Source organism: Gallus gallus, chromosome 5 (genome assembly GCF_016699485.2).
Source record: "Gallus gallus isolate bGalGal1 chromosome 5, bGalGal1.mat.broiler.GRCg7b, whole genome shotgun sequence".
Taxonomy (NCBI): Eukaryota; Metazoa; Chordata; class Aves; order Galliformes; family Phasianidae; genus Gallus; species Gallus gallus.
The window spans coordinates 27469260-27496635 of record NC_052536.1 but is presented as its reverse complement, the minus strand read 5'-3'; the positions used below and the strand labels follow the sequence as shown (position 1 = coordinate 27496635).

General features: G+C 51.4%; 2 protein-coding genes across 19 annotated transcripts in view; one reads left to right on the top strand and one right to left on the bottom strand.

The window, feature by feature from the left end:
• Window positions 1-10358: 10358 nt before the first annotated feature.
• On the bottom strand, window positions 10359-15079 carry CCDC177 (coiled-coil domain containing 177). The gene has a single exon (XM_015287583.3). It carries the CDS (start codon window positions 15062-15064, stop codon window positions 12986-12988), a length of 2079 nt encoding a protein of 692 aa, XP_015143069.2. The 5' UTR covers window positions 15065-15079; the 3' UTR covers window positions 10359-12985.
• The window catches only part of SUSD6 (sushi domain containing 6), an 80807-nt gene continuing 68174 nt past the window's right edge, over window positions 14744-27376 (top strand). For 3 of the 18 annotated variants that reach the window (XM_046942625.1, XM_421180.8, XM_046942627.1), the window contains exons 1-2: window positions 20622-20729; window positions 26224-26308. The gene's annotated coding sequence lies outside the window, so the exon portion shown is untranslated. Of the gene's footprint in view, window positions 14925-20621; window positions 20925-21100; window positions 21612-21851; window positions 22102-22761; window positions 22880-23605; window positions 23706-23880; window positions 24185-26223; window positions 26309-27376 lie in introns of those variants that run through there. The other 15 variants (XM_046942630.1, XM_046942638.1, XM_015287590.4 and 12 more) reach the window with 10 other exon arrangements.

Here is a 27376-nt window from a genome sequence, read left to right as displayed (position 1 = left end):
GAAATGGAAACTGCCTTCAGGGTCAGAAGTCAATAACAGAGGGTTGCTGTGCGTAGAGTATGAGGGATGTGGGCAGTAGTGATCCTTAACTCTGGAGCGTGGCTTTTTTATCTTGAGATGGTGGGCAGGCTTTCAGCTTGGTATTGGTTCTTTGGAGGAAGGATAAGAGTTTTTCATTAAAATGTCTGTTTTGATTGCTTTTTTCATGCATGTGCTTCCCACGGCAAGTGAAGGGACAGAGGGTGGTTCATGCTGTGCCTCACAAGGAGAAGCATCTATATGGGTGGGAGAAATGGTAGCGCCGGGCGAGAGGCTGTGGTCAGACACTGGAGCATGGCCATGCTGGTCAGAGGTGGCCTTTCCCTCATGATGGGGCTCTGCTGTTCTGCTGTCTGCACCTCTGGGCTCTTCTTGCCTGCCTGCTTGCTCAGAGCCTCAGTGCCTTTCTGCCCACCAAGATAATGTTTCCTATATTAAGTAACTCCTTTCCTCCTTCCTATAGGCTTAACTCTAAATCCGGAATGAGGAAAGATCCAGCTGAGGATTCAGACAAGTCTGTGAGAGTTTTCTGCTCCTCTTTCCGCCAGCACTGAGTACAGGAGGTGCTGCAGTGCTGGCATCTCTTTCAGCCTTGGCAGGTTTGGTACTTCAGATGAAGAAAAATGACAAAAGCCATTTTGTGGAGGTAGCAAAGGCACCTTTTCCTATTTCAGAGGTGTTGTAATAATAGAACAAGTGGGGTCATGGGTTCTTTTGCTGTATGATGAGAAGTGCAAGCTTTGCATTGCTTAAAATAATAAGTAAATTCTGCTTACTCTCGAGTTCCTCTTGGCTGCAGCCTGCCTCACCCCTGTGTCAGTGCCTGCCTGCAGGAGCCACCAGCCCCCGCTCCCCTGGCATGAGAGGAAAGGTTTTGTGCAAGATTTTATTCTGAAGTATGGCCAGGGGCAGGGCCATAGCACAGGTCATAGAGCTCAAACCTTGATGGGGCTCAAAGTGCTCAAAGACCCTGCTGATGGAGGTGCACGGCTAGGTTAGTGACATGAGGCTGTGAGAAGAGTTTAAACCACGCAGCAAGGAGGTGGGAATGCTGCAACTCCTGTAGCAAGCTAGCTAGGTAGGCTTACTGCAAAGACTGCGAGAGATGAGAGATCACAACTCACTTGGGAACAGCTTTCATTCTCCCTTTCCTTTCTCCATTCTGTCAGAGGCACAGCAATGCTGCTTACTGCATGTGAGGAGGCTTCTCCAGAAACAGGATGGAGAGGTGGGAGTACAGTAGAAGAGACTAAAAATTGAACCACTCCTGATAGTGTGTTGGTGTGTTTAAAAAAAAAAAAATATATATATATATATATATATACATCTCGATATGCAAAACACAGCTGTCCTGTTTGTCAGTGAGCAAAACCACATCCAATCCCAGCTGGCATTCAGCCCCCTGTACTTGGACAAAAGGGCTCTGAAGCTACAGTCCCCTTCCCCTCTCTCCTACTTGTGCTGCAGACCAGGTGGTAAGGCAGTGCCAACCTGGTGCTAGCATGGCCCAGTTGGGTGACGTGAGCCCAGCACTGGCTGTCCCCTGCCTGACCTTCCTGACACTGGTGAGATGGCAAGGTCCTTCTATGCCTGTAGCTGCCGTGCTTGCAGACAAAAAGCAATGAATCCGGTCCCCAGCTTCCTCTTCTCCACTCTGCTGAATTTCTCTTGTCATTGCTCACTGCACACAAATGCAGAGCAGGTGGGCTTTAATGTGGAACTTATTTTAGATTAAGAGAAACAATGTAGGCTCACTGTGCAAGCAGAGCTGGTTTTGTTCCCTATGTAGGGGGAATGTGGGCTTCAAAATGAGGACAGAAAATTCTCAGCCATTCAAAGGTACCATAGACGGGTAAAATAAGTGCGTTTCTCTGATGTGCCAGGCTTGGGTGAGGAGGAGTTGCAGGATATGCTGCATTCAAAGTTTGAAGCCAGCCTGCAGCAAGTGAAAAATGGTTTGGTTTGGAGAAGACATTCTAACCCTTGTTATATGGGGAGTTTCAGCCTCTGCGTGAGACCTAACTCACCAAGTTAGCAAAAATATTGTTTACGTGAGGAAAAAGTGAGTAAAGATCCATAAACAAGGGGATGGTGCTCAGTATCTGTTTGCTGTTGCCAAACTTACTTGAGCTCTTGCTCTTGAGGAGCTTCTCCCACTCCGAGGGTGTGGAGGGAATGTGAGCCACCTGGGTGAGTCCCCTTTGGTGTCTCACGGCCAGAGCCAGCCTGGGGTGTCACCTCAGAGTGCGCGAGAGGGTTAGGAGAGACAGAGGGGTGTCAGGTGGCTTTCCTTGCTTTACAACTGCTTCAGAGCCTCTTTGCGAGCATCAGAACAGAGCAGAAACATTCACCCAGTTTTAAAGATTAAGAAGCAATAAGGGACTCAAGTGTGCGTAAGGGGGCTGATAATACTGGTGCTGGATCTGCCCTTTGTGCTTGCCCTTTCGCTCGACTTCGCTGTTGTTCTGATGTGGCTAGTGGAGGATACCCACACGAGGTTGGGATTGCCATCCCCCTGGCTCGCTGTGCTGAGCGGCTGGGCCGCAGTGCTGCTGCCAGCGGAGGGGAGGCCTACCCCGCTGAGAGGTGCACGGGAGGTAAGACGTGGCCTGTAGGGAGCTGCAGCTGCTCATGCGTTTTTTAAACAGTACTGAACTTCTGTCTAGAAAATGTGACTCATTCAACTCACAAAGTCTTTCAGACTTGAGCGTTTCATGTAGAAAATGTGTACAAGTGTTCAGGGAACACCTCGGGGTGCTAACCTCCAGGAACTGCTCAGCAGCTCTCCTCGTGCCCAGCTTTGAGCATGTCCTGTAGCTGCAGGGGCCCATCGCCCGCTGCCTGGCAGTGCAGGGCCAGATGGAGCCTATGGGGCAGAGCTGAACCCGGTGTGTGCCTTGTAGGTGCAGGAGGCAGCATGGAGGAATGGTCTCTTGCTCAGGGCTGTGACCTCAGCTCCCCTCCCAGCGCCTGCGTGTGCAGGAAGGTGAGGTGCGCTGTGGAGGAGCGAGTGCTCGTCTTTAGCCGAGCTAAAGTCAAATCAGATTTTATATTATGGAATCTCATCTCTCCTTAATCTTCAGAGATTTATCAGAAAGCTTAAAGTTAGGACAGAGCGCTGTGGCATCTAATCTCTCCTCCTGTCTGTCACAGACAAATACGTTTCACCTACTTAGTGTTGCTCTAATCTGTGGCTGGAAGGGCTGAGGAATGGCAACTCTGCCACTTTGGGGGCCTTTGCCCACCTACGTTAGCAAAGCAGGACCAATGGCACAAGCCCCAGCTGGCAGCCCCCACGGGTTGGCAGTGTATGGGGAGCTGGGAGGTGCTGGGCCCCAAGGGGAACCTGGTGAGCCCAGCATCAGTGCTGTGTGATGGGGGGAAGAGGCGATTGGGATGGGGTTGCCCAGCCTTTTGCTATGGCCCAGGTGACTCAGAGGCCTGGTATATGGTGACTGCAGGGACCAGGGCCATGGAAGTGGCACAGAGAAGAGAGAGTTTTGAGCAGGCTGCAAGTCAGATGGCTCTTGAATGCATGTTCCCTCATTTCTGCTCTTGAGGGTCACTTCATGGAGAGAGGGATCTTTTGTCTTAAATAAGGACAATATATCTATATATATAATGTCAGATTTCCCCACAGGTGCAGGGAAATGCAGGTGGGAAGGGGAGGTGGGAGCTGAGGAATGGCAGCCAAGTGGAAAATCTGAAGCTTTATTAGTGCTGCATTTTCCACTTGGAGCGCTGTGGGGTTTTGTTTCCTTTGTCTCCTGCAGGAGAAACTTGAGAGGAAGGTTCCCTTGGAGGGGTCACGTTTCCCCATGCTGTCTTTCACTGCTGCGACTAGGCTGGATGCCATTTTTATCTGCTTCCCTGCTCCCTTGTTATCAGAAAGCATCTGAGGGCAGGTGAAGGAAGCCACGCTGCACCTTCACAGCATCTTAGTGGCATTACTCTCCCAGAAATGGCAATAAACCCACAGGCTGACAATGGCAATCTAGCCTCTCATGTTGTTCCAAGCCCTGGCTGCATTATCTGTCAGGGAGATAATTCCTTGACCTTGTGGTCTGGGGATGAGCCCTTTGCTTAGTGATTAAGCCACTGCACTAGATAACACTCCCTGTTTAATCCCTTTGGTAGCTGCTGCTGGGGAGGGGACTGCAAAAATGCGGCGGTTTGCAATAGGTCTGGAGACCTCAGAAGCTGTGGTAACAGCACAGGATGTGGCTGTACGTGTCCATCCTCCCGCCTTCATTTGCTGGCGGGCTGGAAAACAACCAGAGTATCTAGGGCACTACTTTATTGAGCGATGGAGCCATCTGGTGCAAAAATCAGAGCTGTCTGAGGGCTTAGACGTGTCAGAAATCAGAAGTCCCTCTCTGTATTGATCCTGTCTTCTATCTGCTGTGTAGAAAAAGGCTTGTAACTACCTTTCCTTCGGTCTGTCCTGAATAACTTGCTAATCTTGCAGACTTGGCCTGGAGAGGGATGAAGAAAGCTCCTACACCCAGATCCTCCCTGCCCATTGTACCCCTGGTGCCTGGGGAGTGTGCCTGCAGAATTGCCACGGGTTGTTCAGGTGCACCCCAATCTGTGGGTTTATGACCACATCCTGGAACTGTACAAGCCATGGAAGGCTGAGGCCCGAAAACTCCTCGTGATACTTACGGTTCCGCCTGCAAGTGAAAGCAGAGGGAGAGCTTTGATCAGGTCTTATGTGTAGTCACAACATAGAGTGAGTGACTTGGGTTGGAAAGGACCTCAAAGATCACCTATTTCCAACCCCCTGCGGCTGGCACAGTTGCCAACCACTGGACCAGGTACCAGATCAGGCTATCCCATCCAGCCTGGCCTTGAACAGCTCCAGGAATAGGGCATTCACAACCTCTCTGGGCAGCCTATGCCAGTGCCTCACCACCCTCTTGGTGAAAAACATCCTCCTGACATCGAATATAAATTTCCCCTCCTTCAGTGTAAAACCATCTCCCTTATCCTATCACTATCTACCCATGTAGGAGGTTTCATTCTCCCAGACAGCCGCCTGTCCTCTCTTTCTGCTCAAAGTCTGTCCTTTCCCATGTCACCACCGTATATTGAGGATTATGAATTCCCTTTAATCTGTCCCTTCCCTTTCAGAAGGACCTTGCCCTCCTTGATCTAGCCCCAGCCTCAAGTTTCCTTTGGCCACAGTGTCACCTCATCCCAGGCACAACAACACCATAGTTGTCACCCCCGTACTTGCCTTTGAGGAACTGACCCAGCTCCATGGTCTGGTGCCTGTATCAAAATGGCTGCATGCAGACAGAGCTGTGCTTAGCCTTCAGCTTGGTGAGGAGCTCACAGCCAGCTTTCTGCTTTCCCACAGTGAGCTGAGCTGTGGGCATGCTGTGGGCCTCTGCCCACTCCTCGTAGTTTGATGTTAAATTTGTGCCTTAAGAGAAAAATAAAAAAAGTGGGGTTGACACAAGCTTCAGCTGAAACATGTTCCTTCACTCTGGGTTCCTGAGCTAGATAACTCTCTTGCAGCTCATCCTACTGAGCCTAGCATGGGGGAAACCCTAGCACCAGCTCACACTCAAACAGTAAGAGCAGAACCAGGAGCTCCAGATGCCCTTAGTTGCTGCCCCAGAGCCTAAAGGTTGCTCAAATTTTGAATGACTTTGCCATTTCCTTCTTATCTCTTCTGTTCATCACTTCTTTCCTTTCCTCTTAGAAGACACTTCATCCCTTTGCATTTGGGCCTCCAACCTCCCCAGCAGAAAAGACTGATGGTAACATCATCATCTATAGAGTTATACTCCCTGGCCATCCTTGCTGCTTGCAGGATGCCTCCCTCTCCTTGAGCATTGCAGTGTGTTCTCATGGAGAGGACGCAGTCAGCACCGCAAGGTCAGGAGGTACTGCACAGCCTGCGAGTTTCTAGAGCACAGGCATCAGGATGGATGCAAAGGGCCTCTGAGGACTCCAGGAGGCTCTGCAGAAATTCCCCTGGTAGCTGCATTATGGTAAATTTTCTGTGCATTTAGGGACTCAGACTGTGACTGAATCACGTGCCATCTGCATTATGATACCGTCCCTCTGCAGAGCGAGCTCTGCAGATTGCTTTCCATGGGAAATCTGTTGAGTAGAACAGTGTATGCTGAGCAGAAGCATTTGGAGAGGCCAGGAGCTCTCAGTGGGAACTTCAGTGCCTCCAGGAACAAGAATTACCATTTTCTCTTCTTTATTGGGCCATAAAGAGAATGCATTGAAATACCTGACTGAACTAGAAGAGGTGAACAGATCATTTGCAATGCAGTACGAATCACAGAGAACTTCTGTTGTAAGACAGAGTCCTTTCTGCCTGGCAAATGTTAGGACTTGCCACATCCAAGAGACGTAAGCTGGTGTGACAGCTACCACGCAAAGTGATGTGGAGTGTCTGCAGAGCAAACCTCAGATGTCAGGTGCTCCAAGTAGCACTGCACAGAGCACTGAAGGATCCTTCAGGCCACCCACCTGCCCCTGGTTTTCTGAAACAATCTTCCCTGAATTTGCTTGCTTCTGTGCAGCAGGAGGGGAAACATCACGGAGCACAAGCAGAAAAAGTGAGCCATGGCTCAGAGCTGGTAAGATACACCTAAACGTCCCCAAACTCTCCCAGTGCCGTGTGCTCAGAGTGATTGTTCCAGTAGCAGGGTTCACATTTGTACTGGTTTTAGTGCCAAAATCCAGGTTCTTGGCTCTGTGAGTTGGGGCGGGTTTCTGGTGCTGCTAGTGCTCTCCCCACCCACGTTACACCATCTGGGAAAACAGTGTAAGGGAATCAAATTAGCAGTGCTGTGCTATATGAAAATCAAACAGCAGCATCCCTTTGCTGTTCTGTATCCTAGCTGTTCTGTAGGTTTTTGACCTACACCAGCCAAAGACCCAAAGCCTAGGCTCAGACAGCACCTGTAATTAATTGCTCACGCACAGGCTTGCCTCAGGTTGAGGACCAGCAGGGTAAACCAGCTGGCTGGAAGCCTCTCCAGATCAGTGTAGACTTGGCTGCAGCCTGGGGCTGGCTCCCCGTGGCTATAGATGATGGGAGCACGAGCCTCAGGACCAAGCTGGTGAGGAGACAGGGGCACAGGTAGCAAAGCTGGGAACAGAGTGGTCCCCTCCTGGGCCCGAACAAAATGCATGCAGATGGGCACTTTAACAAAGCTCTCAACTCTTGGCATAATGCTCAGGGCTTTATGGAAAGGAAATGTCTTTCTGCTTTACCTGCACATTCGTGTTTTGAACTCCCTTCCCCATTTATTTTCCCATCTCTCATAAATCATTAAATAACTGACAAAAATAGCACAACTTACTTAGGAGGTGATTAAAAATGAGAAGAAATTATCCCATCCCTCTCCCAGAAACCCAAACGTTCCCACTAGCATCCATCACGCAGCCAAGCCTCTCATTCCCCACTGTTTAGCTTGCAGTCTGACAAGGTGCCTCTGTGCCAGCTGTGCTGAGCGGCTCTCTGCAAACACCCAGGAATGCAGCACAGAATATCAGCAGGCTCATCACTGCACCTAAACCACCTGTACCCGTGTGACCCTACATCTTGCTGTTCAGGTATGGGTCAAGCAAGAGGAAATTTCCACCAGGCTCTGATAGACATAACCTATCCTAACACATTGTGGTTGGCATAAATAATAGAAAGGCTAAAGTATCTGGGCTGCGTTAATTCCTGGAGTAGCTGTTAGCTCCAGTGAAGTAAGTAATGAGATGAATGTGTGACTTTAGTGTGCTGAAGGAAAGAGTAGTGTTATTTCCTGCTGTTATAACTATAGTTATTTCAGGCCAGCCAGGATGGTGTAGGTATTCTCACTCAGTTCATGCCCGCTTTCTTTGTTTAACACTCTTATCTGTGCCTCTAATGCGCCTTCCACTGCCCCACCTTGCTCCTGGATGCCCCATTACCTGCACCGTTCACCATTAGGCTCCCCGTTTGAAAGCATAAATATCCCTACATTGCCTTTGCATGCTTCGAGGTTTGAAGATGAGGGCTACGAGTGGAGGCTGGCATCTTAAGACTCCTGTGAAGCTCCAGCTGGAGAGCAGCAACAAGAGGAGCTGCTGCAGCAGAGGCTCAGGCGTACTCTCCCCTTGCAACCGGGAGGTTAATTAGGGCTGCTGGGGGAGCAGGGAGGATGCGAGTGAGAGCTCCGGCTGAGTGCCAGCATGGCCTGGGGCAAGTCACATCCGTTCTTTCTGCTTCAGTCTTTCTGTGCTGAGGCCGGGGGCAATAACTCATTTACCTTGCAGTTCGGTCCTCGGATTGGACGCAGAGAGCTGTGTAAAGCACATAACAGTAAAACAGCACTGGCAGTTTGATTTCATAAGCCAGGATGTTTCTTGCTGCTGGTGGGGTTTTATAACGTGAATGATGGAGATAGAGGAAATTAGTGTAAAGTTGCAAGAGAAGTATTTGGGTCCTTTTAGACTAGAATCCTACAGTAACGAGGTTGTGTTTCACAGCACAGAGCCGTGCTAAAATGAATAGGCACAGAACAAAAGAATCAGACCCAGAACTGAATATTTTATGCCCTAGCATTAACAGGCATATGGGACACGGGGCATATCCCATTACAAAGGCTCTGACCGCTCGCCTTCCCCAGAGTGCTGATTGCTGTGCATAAATGAAGAGTGCATTTCGAGGTACTGTCTGGAAGCTTCCAAAGAGGGGATGTGGTGTTGCACTCCCACAGCAAGTTGCATTAGGGCTCCATCGGCTCACTTCAGAGCAAGCCAGTACCCTTCTTTGCGTAGAACAGCCTTCTTTTTCAACTACAACAGTAAGTCTAAACCTAACCAACTGAATTACTTAGGACCTTAACTCAGCAAAGCATTAAGTGAGCTTACACAGGCATGCTTTGAGAGGATCCTGCATGATGTGAAAGCAGGTGGATCCCTCCCAGAGCACTTCCACTCTCCTAGATGCAGAGGCTGCTCTGCTGGTCAACCGCACAGACCCAGTTCTGCAAAGCAAGTGTGAGCAGAGAGCCGCAGCCACCACCTGCAGTGTGCTGCATCTAACTGCTCTTGCGTCTTGTTCCTATACACCCTGCGCCCAAATTAAAGACAAACAAACAACAAACCCCACAAAACCTGAAAAACTGCATTCTAACTACTATGTCTTCTTAACCAGCAGAGGAAGAAGAGCCACACGTGAAAGCAAATACTTTCTTTTGGTGTAATGCCTGGTGGCAATGAGAAGTCGTTCTCAGGCAGGATGTCATCAGCCTGGCTTTCTCAGAGGTCAATAAGGGAGCAGAAAATGTCACCTCTCTGAGGACAGCTGATGGATGCGGCCCTTAGAAAAACCTCTGGAAAACTTCTGACGTTGCGTTGCAAATACTGTATTCCCCACATCTCCCTGTCCAAGGTTGGCTTAGTTTAGTAAAGACATTCACACCTCAGACCTGTGCACATTGCATATTCACCATCAGTTTCGTGCACAAAATTTCCCTGGCATCAGGAGAAATTTTAGCACGGAATGAGCCTAGAGCTCCCAAGAGAGCCACAGCAGGTAATTAAGGTGAGAAACCTCATCTTCACACCTTGCTTATCCATGCTGTGAAAGTGTCTATGATAAACTGGGTTAAAAATACTTTGTAAAACATTAACCACTGGGGGTGCAGCTGTGCCTCCTAATAGCTTTTGAATGTGTCTGACAAATACAACCTTGACAGAGAGATCATAGTTTAGAGATGAATCTTTTGCTAAGAGGTAGCATTCAGAAGAGACAGAGTACTGGAACTTTTATCAGCACCGAAGGCCTCCAGCTTTAGCTGAAAACGAACCTCAAGACTTGGTCTCATTGATTCTTTTTTTAACATTTAGATGGTAATGGAGTCTCTCTCCCCAGTGTTGCAATATCTCAACTTCAGAAACTCTTCAAACTATCTTTCTGTAGGACCTGAACAAATGTTATCGGTTCCTCCTGCACCTTGAATAAGCTGTGATCTACTCTGAGCAACCAGATAATGTGCTACTTGCTTTGCTTCTCAGTTCTCCCTGGCCTGCAGCTCAGTATCACAAATACAAAATAAGCCTCATCTAAAAATGCTGTATGTTTTGCATGCATCTCAGGGCTTACTTTCAATTTCCATAGAAATCCAGCAGTCGGACTCCCCAAATAAACAGAAGCATAAGCAGACCCACGAAACGCCCCTCACGACTCCACCCAACTAGCTGACTTCATTTTCCACGTCACGACTTTAAACAGCTATAAACTCCACTGACTCTCACAAGCTTTGTACTGGAATATCTACAGAAACGAAAAAAGTCCATACACAAATTTGTGTCTTTTGAAAAAAAATACTTTTTTTTTTTTTTTTCCAAAGGTCGCACATTCAAAACTCAAGCTGCACACTGCGCAGAATAGGAACAGCAGTCAGCCAATCCAATTACCACCATGGAGGTGTGTTTTGATTAGTTTGGCTGTAGCCCCAAGATGTCAAACTCAGTCAGCAGCAAGACACGGACTCCAGGTGTAATTACAGTCAGTGGCCAAGGCGTCTCTCCTGGGCTGTAGAAGTGTTCTTGATCTGCACTGGAAATGTAATGTCAGAGGGTACAATGCAGCGCTAAGGGAAAAAATGACAGTGGCTGTGTCCAGTCATCTGCCCATCACGTTACACACTGCAGTATAAACAACGCATGAACACGACTGGTGGCACAGCAGGACAGCAGGATTGCTTTCTCTTTTCAAATCACTTGTAGTTTCAAGGAAGAGAGTGAAGTGACAGGCTCCTAGCTGGAAACACCAGCACCACTGTCCTTCTCACAGCTGTGCATTTTTTAGGCTTTGGTGTCACCTGACCATTTTCACCAACGGATGTGCTTTTTTAGTAACACCTCAAACAAACAAATAAATAAATCAGTACTTTGTGCTTTGTTAGCATCGTTCAACCAAAGCCCTGGAAGTGCTTTGCTAAGCCATGCATTACTATTTCCTGTGAGCCGCATCAATCCCAAGAGTCCGATTCTGCTTCCTTTTATATCCATGGGAGCAGGGCCAGCCCACAAGGACATGCCTGGTGTTACACAGCAAGTCAACAACTGAGCTAGCATAACTCAGGTGTCCCACTTCTTGCTTTTTGTGCCATCTGCACCCACAGTGCCAATCGCTCTGTGATTCAAAGAGAGCAAGTTTCATCAGATTTCTTCATTTCCAACACTCCTTTTACAGTGTCTCCAGCCTTGCAGGGTACCAGAGTGTGCTTGCTCAACTGCTGTTGTTGCCATTCGTTTAATACTTTCTTTAGAGCCTTCCGAGAGGCAAGGGATCTATGCATGTGACACTGCATGCCTGTGTCGTATATCAACCGTCTTCTGGCTTCCTCTTCCCCTGTGTTTTACATCAGAGACATCTGCAAGGAAATGAGAACCTGGCTCTTCCTGCTGCTTCTCTCCCTTGCTCCAGGTTTGACAGCTATCACCACAGCAACCCAGCACAGTGTCACGGATGGTGGAGCACAGCGCTGGCACTGCCTGGAGCCAAAAAAAAAAAAGCAACAGAAAGTGCCTGGTTTGGATGCGGGTCTGTAACTGCAATCTGGCAGAGAGTAAACATGGAGAACTGGAACAGAACACATACTTGAATGCTGTCCACTGGGCGTAGGTGGGTTCTTCTCATTTCCAGTGCATTCATGTCAAAAGGTCTTGTTTCCCTCGAAATGGTATTGGGTTAGTTATAAAAAATGCCGTGATCCTCACCTAAGAGAATCTGTAACGTACCTTATTTTGTGCATCTACTCTTTCTTGTGCCCTAAAATAATACAACTGATAGCACCAATGGACAGACAAAAGCTGCCCTACTCAGCAGACAACAATAAGAGCTGGGTGACAGTCTCATTGCAAGCAGCTCATGCAGTCAGTTGTTTGGAAGAGATCTCTGGCGTATGCCTCGTCCAGCCTCCTGCTCAAAGCAGGCTGAGCTGGAGAAGGCTGCTCAGGGTCTCGTCAAATATGAATATTGCCAGCCTGGATATTCCTCAGCCCCTTTATGCAACCTGTTCACAGATTTCCATTTGCACGTTTGCAACAAAGGCCAGCTCCCACAGGTTTGTTAATTTCTATATCTTAATGTACAAATGGGTCGTTTGGATGACTGTCAGCTTGTGGATTGCCCACATACCTCTTTCCTCCTTCCTCTCCTCTGAAAGAAGAAACTCTACGGACCTTTGTATGAGACACTTGGAAAGGAGGGTAAGGATACTGGGGAGAGGCCACAGCTGCAAACAGCAGAAGTGAAACTGTAGTGTTTGTGAGCACTTTTAACAGCTTCTACCCAGCTCGGATTGCAGTGCCTGCCTATACGGTGTTATGAAGCCTGACTCTTGACCTGTGCTTTCTTTCCCCGATGTTTGGTATCAGCAGTGAATGAGACGCACCCGGGGGCACACGGACTTCCCCAAGAGAGCCATCCTCATCTTCCTGCGTGTGCAGCAGCTTTGAAAATGCAATCCTGTAACTTAAACCACACTGAATGTCACTCAAACCAAAATCAGCTGGGTCGGTTTGGGTTCTTTGTCAACAGGCTCTAAGAGTAGCCCGTAGTCTCTACTGTCTGTTTTCCCAACGAAAAATAGTGCAGCTGTAGTCAGCTCCAGTTTAGACAATCAATTGGTAACTCACAGGTATCACGCAAAGTTCTGCAGCCCTCTGTGCTTGTGGGGCGGAGGATGCAAAAGCTCGCTTCCCTTCCGTAAAGATGACTGAGGTCAGTCCTTAAAACACACCCAGAACAAAAACAAGTTTTAAAAAGTATGTGAAATAGCTGCCACGTTATTGTGCGGTACCCTGCTCCCCCAGAATAATAAATTAGGGTGGTCAGTTTTGTTTTTTTAAATGCTAAATGTTAACGCAGAGGAGCCTTCCGATGCATTAGGAGGGACAACCGATAACGTATCCCCGCCAAGATCTTTCATTTCTTATCCAGGCTGGCGTGCAGCTCTGCTTCCAAGGCCATCTTGTCAAAGGTGCGCGTGTTGGTCTCCTCCCGCACCTTCTCCCGGACATGGAAGGATGCCCGAGCTACAGACCTGGCATTTTCTAAGACGGTCTTCTTCTCCTTGAAGATCTGCTCGCTCCTCTCCAGCTTTCTCTCTATAGAAAGGAGGATCTCCCTGCGCCGTAAGTCCTCGTACTGTTCCACCTTTTGCTTGTTCATCTTCTGCACCTTCTCCTTCTCCAGACGGCTCAAGACCAACCTGCGGGCTTTTTCCTGGACCACCTCTTCAGCCACCTGGGCAGCATGCTGGAGCTTCCTCTCTGTCTCTTTAGCCAAGGCCTCCAAGTGCTCCTTCTGCTCTCTTTCCTTCTTCTCTGCCGCCAGTTTGGCTCTCTGGATCTGCATGTCCTCCCGCCTGGCCTTCTCCCTCAGCTCCTGGTTCCTCTTCTCCACTAGCTGCTCATAGTTCTCCTGAGCCTTGGACAAACTCATCTCCAGGGAGGCCTTCAGCATTTCCTTCTCCTCTGCCTCTTGCTTGGCCAGTTCCTTGAGCAAAGTCTCGTGCTTCAGCTTCTCTGCTTGGTTGAGCAGCTTCCTCTCCTTCTGCAGCCGCACCTCCTTCCTCTGCCTCTTCTGCGCGGCCGTGGACAGCTTCTCCTGCAGGAGCTGCTCCTCTCGCTCCCGCTGCTCCTTCTTGCTGTCCTCCTTCGCCTTCAGATTGTGCTCTTGATGGAGCTTCTTCTGCTTGTCCTCCTGGACGGCTCTTTCCAGCTTCTCCCTCCGCAGCCGCTCCTGCTTCTCCGCCTGCTCCCGCCACCTCTCCTCACATACCTGCCGCTGCTTCTGCTTCAGCAGGGCGACCTCCTGCTGCTCCTGGCTCAGCTTTCCCCGCCGCTTCTCCACCTGGCTCTCCCACATCCGCTGGCCCTGCAGGAGGGCCTTCTGCTTCTCCTTCTCCTCCTGCTCCTTCCGCTGCTCCGCCAGGCGCCGCTGGCTGTCCCACTGCAGGTGGGCCGCCTGCCGCTGCTCCCGCAGGAGATTGGCCTCCTGGTGCTTGGCGATCATCAGCGCCGCGATCTTCTTGTCCCTCTCGGGCACCTCCGAGAGGCCCTTCTTCCTCTTCACTTCCCTGACGATCCTCTCCACCCTCTGGGCGGTCTGCGGCGAGTGGCTGAGGTCACCCAGGCTGAAGCTGCGCCCCAGCAGGGAGCCGTCGGCCACCCGGCCCCGGCTGCGCCCCTTGCCCCCCAGCCCCCGCAGGCTCTCCCCGCTGTACGAGGACGACGCTCCCGACTCCGAGGAGGTCTTGCCCCAGCTGCCCTCCCGACGCTTTTGCAGCGAGTCCAGGGAGTGGCTCTTGGCCTTGGCACCCCCAGACGCCCCAGCCTTCCCCGCGGGACGGGGCGCGGCGGCGGCGGCGGCGGCGGCAGCCCGTGGGACGAGGCGGGCGGCGGGCGAGGGAGGCAGGCTGCCGAGTGGAGCGAGGATGCGCCGCTTCTCCTCGCGGATAATCCTCTCCCGCTCCTCGCGGCACTGCTGCAGCTTGCGGCGGCGCTCCCGCTCGTAGGCCTCGTAGAGGCCGGTGGCCACCCGCATGGAGCGCCCGGGAGCCTCGCGCAGCAGCTCGCCCAGCGCCCGTGGCAGCAGCTCCACCGGCCGCACGGCGCAGCGGGCGCAGGCCTCCAGGGAGCGGGGGCTGGTCAGCACGTACCGGCTGCCCTCCGCCGCCGCGCAGTCGAAGTTGTACAGGTCCAGGTGCAGCAGCGGGGACTGCTCCCCGGGTCGGGACGTCTCCCCCGGCGTTGCCGCCGCCGCCGCCGCCGCCGCCCCGCCGGGTGCGGGGCAGGGCTGCGCGGGGGGCTCTGTTGGGGGCTCCACCATGGTTGGGCCTGCGAGGAGAGAGCGGTGGCGGGTGAGCCTGCGGTCCCCTTTGTCCCCCCGGCACGGTGCTACCGGTGGACGGAGCGGCCGAGCAGGGGCGGGGGTTCGGCGCCCGGTGGGGTGGGATTGGGCTGCACGGGGCCGTTGGTAGCGACGGTGTTTTGCGACCATCTATGGGGGGCGTCCGGAGCGTACGGGCTGGGGACGCGGGGGTCTCTGGGGCGTACGGGGTGAGAGGGCAGCCCCGTACCCACCCTTCCGGTGCTCCCGTGCGCGGGGGGTGCGTGGCTGCGGGTCGGGGCGTTGGGGCTGCTGCCCGGGCTGCGGGCAGGGGAGTTCGTTTGGGCGGGGAGGGGGGGGGGTGCTCGGGCCGTGAGCGAGGATGCTCGGAGCGCGGGGGCTGAACCACGGCAGCGTGTTTGGGGCGAGAGTATTTGGGGTGAGGGGTATTTGGGGCGGGGGTGCTCGGGCCGCGAACGGGGGGCGCGGGGGCGCGTCCGAGCCGCGGGCGGCACTCACCGGGCGGGCGCGGCGGGCGGCCCCGCGCTTTGTCTCGGAGGCGGCGGCCGCGGGGATCAGGTGGCCGGCGGCGACGGAGGCGGCGGCAGCGGCAGCGGCGGCTCCTCCATGGCACCCGCGGGGCGGCGGCGGGCACGGCGGCCGCCCGCAGGCTGCGTGGCCCCGCGCCGCCCGCCGCAGCCCCGCCGCAGCCCCGCCGAGCCGCGCTCCCGAGCGGGGGCGGGCGGAGGCGGGCGCGGGGGACCCGCCCCGAAGCCCCCGCGCCGGGGCCGGGCCGGGCGGCGCCGCTGCCGCGCCGGGCGGGTGTCCCGCCGTGCACCCGCCGTCCCCGTGTCCTTCCGTGCACGCGTCCTTCCCGCTGTAAGGAGCGCTTTCTGAGTCGTGCCCCCTATTTTGCGCAGCGCCCGCGCGCAGAGGAGCCCATCCGTGTTTGCGGTCGATACGAGAGTTGCAAGGAAGAAGGATGCTAGCCCAGTTTTGCAGATGGCAAACAGCCGCAGGGAGATGAAGGTGGCCTGCCTGGGGCCGCCGGGAATCTGTGTCAGAACGGAACAGCGCTCAGATTTCAGCACAAAGCACTTTCCGGCTACGCACCCCTATTCCCTTTAGTGCTAATGCAAGCTACTGCTTGCTGCAGAGATATGTCAGGACTGAAAAGGAGGGAACTGGAGCAGCGTTGCAGGCGGTACAGTACAGCTTTCCAGGTACCCGCTTGGAACAGCCTGGCTGCGGTGACTGTGGTAGATTCAGAATCTCTATAGGCATCCGGAGCTCAGCAGCCACAGTGGGACTGAAAATGCCTTGCTCTAGAAACACCGTGCAGCAGGGAGGGCATCACTGCTGTTGTGGAGTGCGGAGCATCTGTGCCACACAGTGGAGCAACTCTGTTTTTGTCAGGCAGAGGAGAACAGTAGCAAATGCTCGTTAGGCGCTGCGTTGTGACTTCAGTGCTTTTCAGCAGTTTATCGTGTAGCCAGTATAGATGCAGCTTAATCGGCTTTGTTTCAATAAGGAAGGACAAGGCGGTTGTCAAAGAGCTTCCAGGATGATCCAGGAAGATGGCAAAGAGTGAGAGAAAGACGAGGGAAAGGCCTAGGGAGTCCCTGGGAGAAGCTAGAGAGCTGCAGGTTGGTGGTGATTTCATTTAGTACGAGAAAAGACTTTGAATCTATCTCATCCTCCACGCTGATGGATGCGCACAATGAGGATGCATTGAGTGGGCTAACTGCACCGGTGAACCATATTGACTTATCTAAATCTAATTCATCCATCATCATCGTAGTCTGTAGGGGGCGGTTATAAAGCTTGGTAATTAGTTATGTGAACATCCTTTCTGCTGTCGGAAGAGCCTGGCTCGCTGCTGATGGTGCTGACCATGAACAGGAGTTGCAGCACAGCAGCTGTCAAACCACGGCTGCGCTTTTCATGGCAACTCATTAGCTGGTAAGTGTGCATGCCCGGAGAGGCGTGGGTTTCCTGGGACTGTGTGGATCTTTAGGTCTCCCATAAGCAGCCACCCAAAGGCAGTGGGAAGGGGGCTTGTCAGACAGCTTTCGAGGTAGCTGGGGATGACTTTTGGAGACATTAGCATATGCTACCTAAACACTGAAGTCATATCCCCATCTCATCAAGACTAAGGGAAACTTGGGATGGGGCAGGAGGTGCCCTCTGGAGGAGCTGGAAAGGTTCACTGCTAATGTGTCATTTCCCCCCCCCCTCACAATTTAAACCCTAATTCTCTTTTGGCTGGAAATGAAAGAAATCTATGCACACATCAGTACTATAGGGTTACCCTCCTCCTTTGATAAACAGTTTCCTTCTTTGCATCACTGCTAATGATAGCAAGAGATGCAGGGCACTGGGAAATCATGCCTACAGGTTATGAAGATGGAAATGTTTGTTTCAAGTCAATGAGTTCCTCTGTGTGCTGTCCACTCACATGTATTAATTAATCCTCCCCAGTCTGGCTCTAGAAGTGCCTGTTCCTGGGTTTTCCCCCAGTCTGCATGGGAGAGCAGTTTTGCAACCTATGAAAGCCCTTCGGTAAAATGTCATTAGTTAACTTTCTGCTTCAGTTTTTCTTTACTGTTTTATCTTCTCTAGAAAGTAATTTGCCTTTTTTGGCTAGACGGTTCTCTCCTGCTTGAGCTTATGCCTTACAAATGTTTGCAAACCGTTTCCAAATTCCCTCAGAGCCAAGGAAAACACATCCTCCTTGTAAACCAATTGCCTGTGGTTGCACAAGCAGCCATCACCCCCCTTCTGAACTCGTGCCAGAGCGTCAGTCCTCCCGTGGCTGCTGCTGCTGGGCTGAGCTGGGGCTTCTGCTGAGCGTTTGCCTCCGTGTGTCCTGACACAGGGGGGCTGTGCATGCAGCCCTGGTGCCTGTGCACGGCCTTCCTCCTCTCTTGCATCTCCCCTCTATAGTTGGCTAGCTCTTCTAAGGAGGCTTTGGCTTTGACTTTAACAGTCTGACTTTCTAGGACTGTTTCCCTCTCCACCATGGGAGTGTTAGCTGGTGAATTATTTCCTCCTTGCTAAATAGCAACAAGCTAAAGTTTTCCAGGTTGACTCCTGTCTCCATCTGTTTTGCAACTTCTGTGTTCCCTTTCTCATGCTGTTTACAGTGTTGCTGGGAGGACCCTGACCTAACTGTTGTGAGCCACACGTCTCTTCCCTGCCGGGGGCAGCCGCCGCACCGCTCGCAGGCACACAGAGCCTCACAACACAGCCTTCCCCTGTCAGTGGAAAGCTTGACGAACCATTTTAAGACTATCAAGAGGCACTGAGTCTAAGGCCTAATTATGAACATAAAGTCCTATGAGACCTGGTTGGTAGCCAGGCCTGAAACCCAACACACCACAAAGCTGGTGCGATAGCCTGACAAAAGCCAAAATCCTCCTTTGGGATACTTCGGTCTTGGCTCCTTTTATCCTTTCCTGTGCTCGACCTCTTGTTCTGTCGCTCCCTGCTTCTTGCTTTCCTCCTGCCCTTGGCACAAGCTGCCTGCCTGTGAGACACAGGCAATGCCTCCCTCCTCCCGTGGGTGTCCGGCCCTTTTCTGCAGGCCCTGCCAGGCTTTTGCAAACAAACTGCCCGAAGCTGAGGAAACAACCTGACTGCTCATAGCCCAGAGGCTCTGCTTCGTGCTGTCATCTGCGACAGTCCCCCAGCCATTGCACTGAGTCTCTAGAGAAATGGAGCCTCTTGCTGGGCAGATGCACGGAACAGGCGCACAGAGAAGAGATAGGGCATGAGGAGGTAGCTGGAAACAGGGACATATGGCGAGAGACAATGCAGAGCCAGAGCTAGAAGCAAAAGGTTCGGCAGCCACTGGGGACAGACTTGCACTACAAATACAATGTCCTTCCCTCCAATGTAAAGCTGGAGTCTAAGGCTAGCATGTGAGCTGTGCTGATGGCGAGCTGTTATTAACATTCATCTTGTTGGGTAATGCTACAGTGTGTGCTGGTTGGTGTCTCATCTCTGATCAAGGAAGCACTTAATGAGCATTGTATGCTTCTTTCCTGGGGATGTGCCGAGCAGCTGTCTACTCAGCTTTGTGCACGTTTGGCACACCTGCAGCTGTCTTTGTATTCAAGTACAATCTATGCAGCTACCGGGGCACTCTGAGAGAATATGTAAGACTGGCAGATAGAATTTTGAGAATGAAGGGAAAAGCCCTGTCACTGTGTATTTCCATGGAAACAAGTATAGCTGTGAGAGTAAGTTGTGTTTGCTTTTGGGGATGTTCCATTGCCAGCGGCTGTTTTCGAAGGAATTAGAATATTGGCATGTTTTGGACCAAACCAAATCAGAGATGATGTTGATGCTGACCCTCAGGCACACAGTTGTCCTGGTCAGGCTCAGCTTGTAGTGGGCAGCTCACCATCGTGGGAGCGTTATGGGGCCCTCGAACACAGTGAATCATGGAGGATTACCCCCAGGGTCGCAAAGCAAACTGAGGTTGGGGTAAACAAATACATGAATCATTCAGAAATCAGCGTGAGGATGTCGAAAGGTCTATGTTATGTGAGAGCTCAGAGCACAGCCATTGGAGTGGTCTGAGCGGACCTCATGAGCTCCTATTGCACACTGCATCTCCATGAGCTAACGTCCGTACAGAAATGCAGCGCTTTGCTTTTTTCATCAAAGTAGAACCAAACTTTTCTGTAGAATGTAATTATTTTCAATGTTCACCCAAACCCGGCTTGGACAGACCTCACTGTACCACGTGTAGCAATATCCTCACTGTAAAAAGGGCCGTCTGGCAGTTGGGTTTGGGCAGGGAATGCCTTTGCGATAGCGGTTTTCAGCCCTAGCTCAAGAGGGTTCTGATCCGTGATGGGGGTCCCAACCACCACTGTATCCCTGTTATTCCTAAGATTAGTAGCAAAGCGTTGACCCAGAGTTATCTCCAATGAGCAAGTGCTATTGAATGTAAAACCAACGGCAATAATACACGCTAGCTCTGGTTACATTTTCAAGCCAAAACTGAAATTCAGTTGTGTTCCATCCGTTTAATTGCAAACCATTGGTTTTGAGCAAATGATCGGTCTTCCATGCTGTTCCAGCTCCAGGGCTGTGCCATTTATTGTAGCATAGCCTGGAAATTGCTATGTGAAACTACCGAAGAAGAGTGAAATTGCTGGTGGCGTTCTTCAAGGGGAACGAAAGGCAATGTGTAATCAAAGATTAGGGCCGGAGATTTAAAAACACTTCGGTTTTAATGAATCTGAGGCAGTAACCCAAGGCGAGGCTGCCCCTGCTGTTTTCACACCGGTTAACAAGAGCCCGAGCTGCTAAGGCTGCCTTGACTGCAGCCAAAATCACGCTGGGGAGGGTCAACTTCGTCGTGAATACTTCTTAATTACAAAGTAGTGCCTGCGGTTCCTCCGCTTGCACGTTCTTTCTCCCCCGTGCGGCCGCCAGAGGGCGGTGGCGGCCCGGGCGGGGCCGGCCCGAGGCCGAGCTCACCGAAGGGTGCGAGCAGGCTGTGGCAGGGCGCGGGGCAGCGGCGGGTAGCGCGGTGGATGCGCGCGGTGTGTGTACGCGTGTATATACGGGATGAGAAAGAGGCGATGCGGGTGGGTGGATAAGGGAGCGCGGCCCCTTTAAGACCCGCGCGCCTCGCTCCAGGCCCCGCCCCGCGCGCCGCCGGCCGGCGGCGCGCGGGGCGGGGCCTGGAGCGAGGCGCGCGGGCCGTTGGGGGCGGGCAAGACGGCGGCGCCGGCCGGGGCGCGAGGCCGCCGACCTTCAGCCCCGCGCTGCGGCACCGTGCCCGCGCCCCGCCGCCCCTCCGCCCCTGAGACGGCCGGTGAGCAGCCGGGAGGGGAGGCGGGGACCGGAGGGCGGGGTGTGGGAGGCGGCTCGGGCCCGCGTCGCGCACCTGGGCGGGCGAGGCGACGGGAGGAAGAGGTGAAAAAGTGCGGTGGTACGTGGGTCCGGTCGGCGGCGGGTTCGCGGCAGCACGGTAGTTCGCAAGGGCAGCGCCGCGCGTGGGCCGATCGCGGTGCGTGAGGCGGAGGGGGGTGGGAGGGTGCCGGAGTTGTGCCGGCGGCGTGCGGGAGCTCGGCGGGCCGGGGAAGGAGGACGGCCGCCCGCCCGCCCGCCCGCCCGCCTCTCCCCGTGCCTTTGTGCGTGTTCCCGTCGGCGTTGTTATGTAATGGTGCTGCTCCTGGCAGCGGCACGCATTGTCACTGCGAGCCCGGAGCTTTCTGGAGCGGCTCGGGGAGAACAATGGGAGCAAAAGTTCCTCGGAAGGGGCTGCGAGCTCCGAGATTCCTTCAGCGGGAGCGCTGAGCTCGGCGCCTCCGGAGCGCCGTTGCCGTGCCCTGCCTTCGGCTCGTCTCTCTGCTCTCCTGGGCTGCGGACGCCGGGCACCAGCCTGCCTTCTGCGCCCTGCCTCGCGGCCGGCAGCACGCTGCCTCTCTCCTGCAGCAATAACGATTTTTGCACTTCTTTCGTTGTCGTTCTGGCTCCTTTTCCCCTGCGCGCAGGAGCAGCGATAGGCAGCGGAGATAATGGGCAGAGGGGACTCTCCCGTCCCGCACCTCCAGTTAGAACTTGTCTGCGTACATCAAAGAGAGGCGAAATGCCTCGGCAGAGGGCGGTTTGCATATTAAACGCCGGTGCCGTGAGGATCGCTGCTTCTGTGGCTGTGGTTTATCGCCGATTGCGTTCCTCACCTCCCCCTCAGGTGCCTTAGCGTGAATCTCTGCCCGTCTGCCGCCTCTTCGTTTCGTGCCGCGGTGTGTCTGCCCCTTCGTTTCAGTGCAGGCTTCCGTGGTCGAGTGCTGCCGTGGCACCGGGCACGCGTCTGTCTTGTTGTGACTGCTGATAACGGGCAAAACTTTGAGAAGAACGTCAACTTCTCTCTTGTTTGGAGATTCATCTGCCCTCCTCAATCCGTTTGTCCTGTTACGTAAACGGGTGTTGCACAGGCGGCCGGAGGACTGAGCGCTGCTGAAGTGTAGGCAGGCTCGTTGCTGTAAAGGGGAGCCTTTACGTGCCTGAGGGAGCTGTCGTGTCATCTAGCAAGCTTGGTAACATATAAGGGGGTTCTCATTGCTGTGCGCTATTGGAGCGTTGCGTCTCCTGGTAGAGCAAAGTAGCACATGATAAGGAAGTTATAACATCTTAAAAGCCACGGTGAAAATCCAGTTGCCCTCGTGTTGCTGCTTTCAAAGGTGAATTTTTCATATGCAGATGTTTCGGTGAGGTCTGGGAAAGCACCGATCCGGAGGCTGACATTTCCCAGCCGCTGCTTTACGGTTTTGCACTTTCACGGCGGCAGAGGCTCTGCTTCTGTCACCTCTGTGCTTGTCATGCAAATTGGCCACCTGTGGTCTGTGAGTTAGTGCGGGGTGTCCTCGGCTCGCCCGCTTCGCCGAGTCTCTGCAGTTTGCAGGCAGTTCCCGGCAGAGTTTAGGTTTAGTGCAGCGGTGGAGGTGGGCTGACATGGCTGCTGGAGCTGGCAGGAGCTGCAGGGGAGCCAGCTGGCAGCGCTTACCGCCGGTGCTGGGGGTTTGTCCTGCCCGCAGCGCGGCGGCTCTGACATGATTAGTTCTGTCTTCTGATCACGCTTGTTTTCTGCTATTCTATCCCTGCCTGGAGAACGGCCTCAGCTCGCAGTGAGAGCGGTCTGCAGCAGTCTTAACCTCAGCTGTGCAACCTTAGCTGCAGACTTGGGTTTCTGTGTCTGGGGCTGTTCCTGTTACATCACTTCTCCTTTTTATCAATGTGCTTGTTCATGCCGTGCCTACCCACTTCCTTGCCACCCGAACGCATCTCTCACTTGTTCTGCTTTTGTGAGAAAACAGTTGTGAGCTGCTGGCCTTTGTCAGGTCAGTAGAGTCTGACGTAGGCACCCAGAACCTGGGTCTTTTTTTCCTCCTTTCTTCCTCTGTGTTTGTTCTTGCTGATCTGCGTTCCTTCTGGAGAAGCCCACAAGTGTCTGCATGACAGGTCAGTTGCGTGCAAGCATTCCCCCTGCTTTCCCCTGCATTCCTCTCGGCACTGGTTCTCCCTGCACCCTCAGCAGACCGCTGGAGCTGGCTGACCTCAGCTGGGGGGCTGAGCAGGAGCCGAGGGGGCCTTCTGTGCCGGGGCTGGGCCTGCTCTGCTTGACAGAGGGGCTGGGGGCAGCAGGGGTTCCCTTCTGCTTTGGGAGTAGCTAAATAGAAGCACACAGACGTTTCTGAGAACAGGAAAAGGGAAGCCCTATCCCATCTGTAGCAAAGATGTTTGCTTGTACTGTGGTATTGGTTACAGCGGACTTCTCTTGCCAGAAATGCAGTAGTTTGTAATTACGTTTATCCAACTATCGTGACGAGCGCCAGATCTTTCAAAATGCCGTCAGTACGTGTTTGATCTCAGTTTTGAAGTTGTGTCGGCTACAAATGGAATTGCTCCAGATGTAACGATCTGACCCCCAGCACAGGAGTTTAGGAACAGATGAAGCACTCCCTGTATTTCAGAACCTCTGCTGTTGAGCGGGCTGTGCCTTTCTGTAGTTATGCAGAGCGGATCTTCTTTCATTCTGCTAGCAGGCCTGTTTGCTGAGCGGTTGCAAAAATTGATCTTAAGCTTAACCAGTGGAAATGCTTTTTATAAATTCGAGGAAGTGAGCTTTTGTATGCAGCAAGAAATATTTGCACCCAACGCTGGTTTGCTGTTTGTTTTGGTACAAAGCGGTGGAAACCAACGTTCTCTCACAGGAAGCTCAGTGTTCTTACCCGGCCAGCCCTGGGCGGAATGCAAGCAGGATGTTTGCACGCTGAACCTAGCGATGGTAAGAGGATGTTTCTGATGGTAATGCACCGAGTACACTTTGGGAACTTGCAGCTTCTAGGCTGACCCGTGCACTCGTTTTTCTTTTGAAGGTTCCCAAAGACCAGTGCAACCTGGTCTATTGTTTGCTTTCTAATTTATTTTAAACCAATGGTACTTGTGTGTGGTAATTGCAGACGACTGAGGAGCTGCAGGACCAGAAGTTAGAGGTGTAGAACTCTTCCCGTTGGCTCCAGCTGCCCCTTCCCCCAGCTCCTGGCTCTCTCTGCCGGAGTGTTGAACAATGGGTAGACTCTGAAAGTGGAGCATGCACTGGGAACCTTCTCCACAGCAAAAAGGATCAATGTGTCTCATGTTCCCCAGGGGAAACAGCTATCCTGGCAACCAGCCCTCTCAGCCGTAAATTCGCTTTCCTGTTGCAAGCAAGCATTAACTGGAAAGGGAGTTTGTCCCCTCTGCAGCTGTAACCTTCCAGGCAAGGTAAATGCAGCCTTTGGAGTTGGTAGAGCACAATAAAGGGCAGAGGGGAACACTGCATCGTATTTATGCTGTGAACCAGAAGGGCTTTCAGTTCAGCAATGTAAACTTACTTGTTATGAGAATGACTTTCCCTTGAAGCTGCTAGGCTGAGATGTGCCCCATCCTCCTCGGAAGGGAACCAGTATTAAAGTTCTGTGTCTCTGTCCTTAGCTTATGCTTAAAAAAAATCCAGAACCATTTTGAGAACGTCAACACTTTTTATGCTTTCTCTGAACTCATTTTCCAGTCAGCTTGTAGATAAACGTTCCTGTGGTTTGCTGCTGCTCCTGGTTGTCTCCTGCATTGCTTTAATGGGGTTTTGTAATAAGATGAATTAGAAGTGAAGCTGTCTCTGAGTAAACCGAAGTTTGGGAATCTTGTTTGGGAATGAAGATGAGCAAAGAAGATTTCAAATAAGATTGCATTAGATCTCTTCCTGCAGGACTGTAAGGGAATATGAGTTGTAAAAGGGAAATCCTGTTGATAGTTCCGTTTTATATCATTTTATTTCTGTATGAGTGGTTGTGAGAGCAATGTTCTTATGCTATACAAAAATACAGACCTTTCAGTAGATAAACGTGTACCTCGTGTCTGGTTTTCAATGGCAGTTGGTAAGGTAGCTTGTTTAGAAAGGAGCTGTAACTTGTATTTATAGTTTTAAATGTATAGATTAATGAAAGGTTGGAATGTCTTTGATCCATTTAACGTTGCTGTGGGTTTGTTGGTTTGTTTTCACTTGGTAAATAACTTCTGAAATTCTTAAGCAATAGAAACTGAGGCAGCCTGCACTAACACAGTAGGATCTGCCAGAATCTGCTTTGGGTGTTGAAGGCCATTTGTGCCGATTGCTCTCATGAGGCATTTTGTTAGACTTAGTTAGGTGCTCCGATGTTAATTGCAACTCCTTTAAGAGCTGTGTGATCCTGAAATGCTGTAAACCATTTCTGTGATGTGCAACAAAAATATGCTGGAGACTCATCATAGGATTTGTGAGCAGAGACTGTAAAACCATGCATACAACTCTGCTAAGAGAGACCCACCAAAGACATCTTTGTAGGTATGGGTAGCAGGACTGTACAATGGGGGTGTGTGTTCTGGTAAGCGTGTGGCTATTTGAGTAAGAGGCAAGAGAAGCCCTCTGGGTTTGCTTCTCATTTTGTTAGCTGTGGGAACCTCATCTCAAGTCTGCTTCTGGTTTGCTGTATGACTGTCTTGAAGGACTTGCATATTCTGAGTCAAAAAGTTGACGTGTCATTAAATACTGAAATGTGGTGTTATTCAAATGTTTAACAGCAAGACCTTTAGGTGGGCAAGCCAGAAATTCCCTCTTCTGCACATTTCTTACTTTCTTTTTTTGATACTCAGTTTGCTCAGTTCTCAGTTAGTTGCTGTGCTTTCCAGCCGAGGTGGGGAAGGTTATGTGGTCACCTTATTAATAGCCACCTTTTCAGGTCTTTGAACTTCTGGTATTAAAGCTGAAATAAAAGGGTAGGGGGATAAGACACTATAAAATACACCCGTGTTTTTCTGGTACCTAGAAGTAAATGTTCTTTCTCCTATGCTTGTTAGGGAAGTGTGCAAGACTTATGGCCCCTAGCTTTTTTTTACATGCACAAGCGTGTGTGTATTGGATAGCTGGAATTGATGCATATTTGCATATGCAGTTGATGCAGTTTGCATATTTCAAGTAACTTCTCGGAAGTTTGTCTGATAAAAAATACATAAAGCTTGACTAATGCTAAAAAACATCTGCAGTAATTCTCTGCTGTGATTGAAACCGAGATCTTTTCTATTCCTATACTTGAGATTTCTAACTGGAGTGCGTGAGGGTAGTTCTGAACTTTCTTCGTCTCCAACCCAGGTATGAATGTAGCATGAAATACATATATCTGAAGCACATCTGTATGCTTGTGTTCTAAAAAATTAATGGAACTTTTTCTCCCCTCAGCCTAGTGGCTCATTGATGTGATAATGCCCTTATCTTTTTTTGTGCATTCTAGGTGTGCAAATCAACCTACCACCACTGAATCATCACTTCTATTGTGCTAACGACGACTGCTGTATGCCAGCTTCTGCCAACACCAGGTAAGATGAGAGCTAACGTGGTTACTTTTATTTCTCTTTGCTTTTTACACGTGTGTGTTTTGTCCAAATACCAGAGACTTTTCTCCAGACTTATCAGAATGTGCTGCCTTCCACATTCCTGTGCTGTAAGGAGACGTCCACATGCTGCTATTCTTGGTTCCTCTTTTGAAATCTATTCTAAAGTATTTCGTTACAATTTTATAACCGTGCTTCATTCTTCTTCCTGATACCTCCGACTTTTTTACGGCACTTATGTACCACGGGATGTTTTTCTTTTGTGTTCCTCATGCTGTTACCGCTTCTTGGCTTTGATACAGAAGCTGTTGAACTCTTTTGCCTTCCAGAGTTAACCTTGCATGATAACCCACCTGTACTATTCAGTCTTTTTCAAAGAACAGAAAATGTGTTCTGCTTATGGTTGGTTTTTTTTTCTCTTGTTTTCCCCATATCTGCTCCCAGCTGCTACCCTTGAGAAGCTAGAACAGAATTAGTGCTAAGACAGTGCCAGAGTCTGTCTTTCAAAGAATTAAACGTCAAGCTGCTTTTTGGATCTTGTTCCGACCCCCCCCCAGGTTCTCTCTTAGAGATGAGATGTAGATTGAGCAGGGATGGAGGAATATCCCTCTAATGCTTTCAACAAGGTTATTACTCAGTGCTCTCGGGGAGCCCTGCTGCTGACGGAACTAATGTGAGCCTTTGTTCTGATGCTAATCAGAACAGGGATAATTCCTCCGGCTGCCACCTCTTTCTTCCCCCAGCTCCCCTAGCAGTGATGAGGCATTAAGTGCTGTGCTGGCCTGCTGGCCTTGCTTCCTGCAACTGCCAGCTTGAGTGCAAAGGGGTGAGTTCTAAGGGTTCTCACTTGAGATTTTTTTGGGTGCACACGAGTGGTGCTTGTATGCATTAGTTAAATAGGTTTCTTGATGGATGCGTGTGTGTCTTTGTCTTTCATATCATTAAGTGAGAAAATAACTTCATTGGAGCAAGATATATTGGATTTGATCATAGTGGCATCTTGTGCTACATGTTGGGATGTGTGACTGAAAAAATGCAAGTAGGCACAGGGAT